Here is a 7,463-nt window from a genome sequence, read left to right as displayed (position 1 = left end):
AACCCTAACCCCTAAAACCCTAAACCCTGAACCCTAAACCCTAAATCCTAAACTCTAAACCCTAAATCCTAAAATTAACCCTAGACTAACAACAGTAGACGAATCAAAAAACGGTATATATCAATACACTAGACGAATTGAAAAATTGATTATATCAATATAGAATTTCACAAAAAAAGTGACTATTCATTAAAGACTATCAACATTCAGAAATTAACCCTGCCATAACCATGGTGAACCAAAATTTGTTCATGGGTGAACAAAAATTTACATTAATAAAAACTAAAACTTGTACAATCCTCTCTTGGATAATTCATATCTGGCGCATTATAAAGAGTGGATCTTGACTGAATCGATGATTCAGAGTCTAAAAGGTTCAACTACAAAAGACATAATTAATTGTATATTAGCAAAATGAACAATTGAATTTTTAACTAATCAAAAGCAAGTCAATTTTATCTCGCTTGGAGCTGTCTTTTTCTTTTTCTTCATGGCATTTGAGATCTTTTTTTTCAGGTTTGATCCAAGTCTATTCTTGGGCCGACCGCTTGTTTTGACACGTGGTGGGCTTTGAAAGTCATTCACATTGCTTAATGTCGCTTCTTCGTGGGTTAACAAACTTTTTTCTTTGCTTCTCTCCTGATATTCTTCCATCTCCGCCATGACCTTATCAAATGCTCGGTGCAGAATTCTGGTCAAATCTTCAGACTTGGATGCAAATTCACATATATTTTGTGACCGAAACACCAATTCGTCAAATCTCTTACTTCTTGGCTCCAGTATAGGTTTATCTTGGCTGCTCTTGATGTGTGTGTGCCTCCTCTTTATGTTCTTGCTCCAGCGTTCTAATATGTATTTCGGTGCCACGCTATCCACTCGCTCAAAGCTTAGGACGCTTAGGGAATGGCGGCACAATATGCCCCTAGACTCAAATAGCAAGCAATGGCACTTTACACCTCGTGATACTGTATCGTAGGTGACGGCAAACTTGTTGAATGTGGAGTTGAAAACCTGCTCTATGACTTCATATGTTGTGAAACCTAGAGTGGAATGCATTGATCTTTTGATACATTTCACTTTACCTGTGAATTGAGATTGAACTTCCCTGAACTTCTCATGGGTATATACTTGCTAAAACTGTGCCTCTATTGCTGATTTTGTTGTGCACGGTATCACAGAGTGAAAATCTGCAGCATCGAATTCTCTCTCTGCTTGCTCTCTGCTTGCTAGGCAATTGTCGTACTGCTTCACGAATTGTCCCAAGGAGCTATTCCGTGTGATGAACTTGTTGAAAAATGAATGCATGCTCTCGCTCTTTTGTGTGCTTCTTGATGAGCGGATAATTTATACACTTTTTGGCACTGTTTTTAGTATGTTTTTTAGTATGTTTTAGTTAGTTTTTAGTACGTTTTTATTTAAAATTCACTTTTCTGGGCTTTACTATGAGTTTGTGTATTTTTCTATGATTTCAGGTAATTTCTGGCTGAAATTGAGGGACCTGAGCAAAAATTTGATTCAGAGGCTGAAAAAGGACTACAGATGCTGTTGGATTCTGACCTCCCTGAACTCGAAGTGGATTTTCTGGAGCTACAGAAGCCCAATTGGCACGTTCTCAATTCCTTTGAAAATTAGACATCCTGGGCTTTCCAGCAATGTATAATAGTCTATACTTTGCCCGAGATTTGATGGCCCAAACCGGCGTTGCAAATCAGCTTCAGAATTTCTGGCGTTTAACGCCGAAACTGGCACAAAAATTGGAGTTAAACGCCCAAACTGGCACAAAAGCTGGCTTTTAACTCCAGGAAAAGTCTCTACACATGAAAGCTTCAATGCTCAGCCCAAGCACACACCAAGTGGACCTCGGAAGTGGATTTTTACGTCATTTACTCATTTCTGTATACCCTAGGTTACTAGTTCACTATTAATAGGACCTTTTGACATTGTATCTTTACCTCATGACACATTACACGTTTCTTATTGTATCTTCTATGGCATGAGTCTCTAAACCCCATGGTTGGGGATGAGGAGCTCTGCTGTGTCTTGATGGATTAATGCAATTACTACTATTTTTCATTCAATCACGCTTGCTTTCATTCTAAGATACCACTTGTTCTTCAACCTGATGAATGTGATGATCCGTGACACTCATCATCATTCTCACCTATGAACGTGTTCCTGAAAACCGCCTTCGTTCTACTTTAGATTGAGTGAATATCTCTTGGATTCCTTAATCAGAATCTTCGTGGTATAAGCTAGAGTTGATGGCGGCATTCAAGAGAATCCGGAAGGTCTAAACCTTGTCTGTGGTATTCTGAGTAGGATTCAAGGATTGAATAACTGTGACGAGCTTCAAACTCCTGAAGGCTGGGCGTTAGTGACAGACGCAAAAGAATCACTGGATTCTATTCCAACCCGATTGAGAACCGACAGATGATTAGCCGTGCTGTGACAGAGCGCGTTGAACATTTTCACTGAGAGGATGGGAGATAGCCATTGACAACAGTGAAACCCTACATACAGCTTGCCATGGAAGGAGCCTTGCGTGCATGAAGAAAAAGACAGTAGGAAAGCAGAGATTCAGAAGATAGAGCATCTCCAAAACCTCAACCTGTTCTCCATTACTATAAAACAAGTATCTATTTCATGTTCTTTTACTCTTCACAATTAACCCTGAGAATTATTGATATCCTGACTAAGAGTTACAAGATAACCATAGATTGCTTCAAGCCGACAATCTCCGTGGGATCGACCCTTACTCACGTAAGGTATTACTTGGACGACCCAATGCACTTGCTGGTTAGTTGTGCAGGATTGCCAAAGTGTGATTGCAATTTCGTGCACCACTTCTCATCTCGGCCCAAAAGTGGTGATCCAAGTAAACTGGAATCCATATATGCCGATTCTCATACAGCTCTGCAAACCAAACCAAACACATAAGGTGTGGTGAACCAAAAACAGTGCATGCTTTGGGAAAAAAAGATATGAGCATGAAAATAATTCGAATTGAAATCTCAATTACCTGAAAGCCACTTGTTACCTCCGAGGCCGTACTTTCTGAGGAAATAGATCCAGTTTGTATCAAATGCTTCTTTTGTGTACGAGTTCCAAAAAACATGGCTCATCTCTTGTTCAATTTTTTTGTGTCCCTTGTAGCCATTTAATTTGCTTGGGACCTTCTTTATAATGTGCCAGATGCACCAGTAGTGAATTATTGTTGGCATACACAGCTCAATTGCCCTTTGAATCGATGCACGTTGATCGGTAAGAATACTTTTTGGTGCCTTCCCTCCTATGCAATGTAGCCAACACTTGATAAACCCCATTTGTAGGGTTTATCTTGTATTGATTTTAGGGGATTTTATAACCTTTTACCCACATTTATTCAATAAAATAGCATGGTTTTGTATATTCTCCTTTAATTGTGCTCAAGAGTGAAAACATGCTTTTTAGATCTTAAAATAGCTAAATATAATTTACCTTGATTCCATTAGATGCATTGATATGTTTGTTAAGTGATTTCAGATTTAGGAGGCAAAGATTGGATCAAGGGAATGAAGAAAAAGCATGTAAAGTTGGAGAACTCATGAAGAAATGATGGAACCAAAAAGCTGTCAAGCCTGACCTCTTCGCACTTAAACGATCATAACTTGAGCTACAGAGGTCCAAATGATGCGGCTCTAGTTGGGTTGGAAAGCTAACATCCGGGGCTTCGAAATGATATAAGATTTGCCATAGTTGCATCGCGCATAGGGGCGCGCACGCGCACAGTACACGGACGCGCCGATGGTGGCACATGACCCACTTAATGCAACACGTGGCCAGCGATTTTAGAAGCCTTTTGGGTCCAATCTAACTCATTTCTGATGCTATTTAAGCCAAGGATTGAAGGGGGAATGAACATACTTTTCATACTTTTCATACTTGTCATCATTAGTCATAGTTTTAGTTTTAGAAGTAGTTAGAGTTAGAGAGAGAAGCTCTCTCTTCTCTCTAGAATTAGGATTAGAAATTAGGGTTAAATTAGGATCTCATAGTTCTAGGTTTAATTCAAGTCTCCTTCTACTTCTACCTTCAATTGATGATTGCTACACTTTGGTTCTTCTTTCTATCCCTATCCTCTTGTTGTAATTTCTCTTATTTTGTTTCTAGGTTTTGTAATTGAGATACTCTTGTTCTCTTAGTTTTCTTTTAATAATGCAATTTGAGGTAATTCATAATAATTGTGATTTCCTTAATTGTTGTTGTTAATTCTTTGCATTCAATTATTGTTAGAATTCATTCTTGTTGTGATTTACTATACTTTTCTTTTGTACCTTCCAAGTGTTTGATGAAATGCTTGGAAGAATGTCATTACCCTCCAAGTGTTTGATGAAATGCTTGAGAGGATGTTAGACTAGAATTTTATGTTCTTGGCTTGAGAAGGTGACTTAGGATTTCTTGAGTCACTAGTGTCCAATTGATTGATAGTTGATAGCCATTAACTCTAGCCTTCATTAATCCAATTAGTGGAAAGCTAGGATTTATGGACTAGGATTGATATAACTCACTTGACTTTCCTTTGTTAATTGATTTAAGGATGACTAAGTGGGATTAATCCTTGCAACTACCATAATTGTGGCTAGTGATAATGATAGAGACCCTTGACAACCAAAACCTTGCCAAGACCATTTTGTTAATAGAATTTCATCTCCTTGCCAAGACCATTTTGTTAGTAAAGTTTTCTTACCATTTACTATTCATATTTCTCATCCAAAACCCCAAAATAAACAAATCCATAACCAATAACAAGAACACTACCCTGCAAGTCCTTTGAGAGACGACCTGAGGTTTAAATACTTCGGTTTATAGATTTTAAGGGTTTGTACTTGTGACAAACAAATTTTTGTATGAGAGGATTATTGTTGGTTTAGAGACTATACTTCGACGAGATTTCATTTGGAAAATTTTAAACCGTCAAAAATCTAATCATCAACACTCAAATAGCCATTTGAATGATTGGATGTCCTCATTTTTCATCAGCGCACATCCAAGAAGTGTCGACTGGCCGTGGTGATTCACGCCCACAAAAGAACCTAAAACCAAATTATACCTGCATAAAAAATAAGCAGACGGTGGTGAACCAAAATATATACACGCACTAAACATCAAAAATATATATGAATGAACCAAATACCTGTTTGTTTATAGGTGATGTCAAATGAAACCATATCTCCAAAATAATCAAATGCAGCCCTGCTTCTTGCATCAACCCAGAATGTATGTTTAATGCAGTAATTGCCTTCAAGGTTGAGCTCAAAGAAAAAATTTTGGTTCTTCTCTTTCATTCTTACTAGGTACTTCCCAAATTCTTTGGCATCGTCTTCTTTAGAAATATTTCGTACTTTCCTTGTGATGTAATTCTTGAAGTCTTTTTCTATAAAACCTAGTTCACGGTGGCTGCCAGTTGCTGCCACAAGTGATTGGTAAGTTTTTCTTGGTCTGATTTCGGCTTCCTCATGGGTTTTGATAGTGCGACGCACGAACATACTAAGCTCTCTGTGTTGTTTGAGCATCTTAGCTTGGTCTGGACAACAAGGATGTGAGTGATTCAAAACAACTTTAGAAATTGTCCAAAGACCAACATCCTTCATTATGTGTACGTAAATTCTAGCCAAACAATTTAACCCAGCTGAAGGGTTTGTCTTCAAAATTGAAGATATCTTGAATTTCCACTTTCCCTCTCTGGTGCAAACAATTAGTTGATTCTTAATCTTGTCTCTGTCCCGAGTCATGTTCTTTATTTTCGTAGAAAAATCGGCAAGTTTTGAATAATGTTTGTAGAATTTTTCAGCTTCTTCTAGTTTCTTGAAAATCATTCCCACCTTTGGGACAAATTTTTCATCCACAACACAGCTGGTCTGCATGGTGAACCCAAATCTTAATTATAGTGAACCAAAATTTTAATTATGATGAAAGAATTATATAGTGCTTAGGAAACAAAACAAAATATATTCGTCTAATTTTTTTTACTCCTTTCTGCATACCGAACCGAACACATGCACATGGTGAATCAACTCTTTAGTACTTACCAAACCGAAAAGTTACTCACAGTTACTCACACTCACAGTTACTCACAGTTACATATTATCAATTCAATTTAATTCAATTCAGATATAGATCACATCAGTCCATTCAATTCACTTCAAATAAAATTAGCAATTTCATCCCATTGAATTAGATTCAAAATTCAATAATCCAAACATCATCAAATTGATACGTTTCAGAAGAATTATCCAAATCACACTCATTCAACTGATTTGAAGTTGATTCATTCATTGTTTCAATTCAGAAGCATAGATCGAAGAAGAAAATGAAGAATAATATGAACGATGAAGCTAATTACGTTGATGTCAATCTAGATCCATAATGCAGAGAAGAAAAACGCGAATAGAGGAGAACAATAAATTTAATTAGGTTGAAGAAGAAGAAGAAGAAGAAGAAGAAGAAGAAGGTACTTGAATTACGTTATATGGAAAGGTTTAGGTTGAGAAAGGTTTACGTTGAGAAAGATTGATCACGCAATAGAAGGATTACATTATATGAGGCGTGTATAAAACAAATGAGTGTGTGGGTGAAAAAAAATGCGTAAAGTGAAAAATACCTAAATACCATCCATGTAATTTTTACATAGATGTAGAGTTTTTCGTAAAAGTTAATATGAATTGTAGTAAAAAAGAATAGCATTGATTAATATATTTTTATTAGCCAGTAGTCACTTTGTTTTCATATATATAAAATATGCATCCTTGAAGTTATTAAGTGAAAGTTTGTAAATTTTTTAAATAAATATATAATAATAAATACATTAAAAATTAAAAATTTGTATATCTTTTATTAAAAAAAAATTGGTTGATAACCTTAATAACCAAAACCCATATATAAATATATGGAGTAATCATTTTGTACTCTCTCTATTTTAAATTATCATATATATCTATTTTTATTTTTTTGTTATAAATTAAATGCCATTTTTTTTTCATTCTAAGAAGTCATGCATTAATTAATTTTTATCTATTATTATAGCTTCTATTATTAAACAGAAAGAGAAAATTATAAAAATAAAAAATTAATAAAAATAAAAAAGATAATACTAGAAATAGTTAACTTGAAACGGAGAAAGTACGAACGAAGCTCTAACATGAACATCCATTATTGCACAACTATAGTTCTAATGACTATATAAAACTCTTAGTGGATAATCTGCCCAATCACAGTTGGTATTATTATTAATGAAGAAAGTGAAATTTAAATTACGGTCTATAGCCCGCAAAAGATGACCAATTAGATTTGTACATGGATTGAACCCATTTAATCCTATTTTGTTCACCCATATGATCCATGAAAAAAAAATTTACTATACATCACATTATATGGTATGACTCATTCAAAGAAAATTTATGGAATGTTAATTTCAGCCTCGTTAT

The 7,463-nt window shown here is 35.6% G+C and overlaps 1 protein-coding gene across 1 annotated transcript; it reads right to left on the bottom strand.

Annotated features, from left to right (window-relative positions):
• Positions 1 to 438: 438 nt before the first annotated feature.
• Positions 439 to 5,903, bottom strand: LOC107484182 (protein FAR1-RELATED SEQUENCE 6-like). The gene is made up of 2 exons (XM_016104797.1): positions 5,174 to 5,903; positions 439 to 1,040 (listed from the first exon to the last, which is right to left on the bottom strand). The coding sequence occupies exons 1-2, from the start codon at positions 5,901 to 5,903 to the stop codon at positions 439 to 441; spliced, it is 1,332 nt and encodes a 443-aa protein (XP_015960283.1).
• Between the last annotated feature and the right edge of the window lie 1,560 nt (positions 5,904 to 7,463).

The sequence above is a fragment of the Arachis duranensis genome, chromosome 4, assembly GCF_000817695.3.
Source record: "Arachis duranensis cultivar V14167 chromosome 4, aradu.V14167.gnm2.J7QH, whole genome shotgun sequence".
Lineage (NCBI taxonomy): Eukaryota > Viridiplantae > Streptophyta > Magnoliopsida > Fabales > Fabaceae > Arachis > Arachis duranensis.
This window is presented reverse-complemented; position numbering and strand designations above follow the sequence as displayed.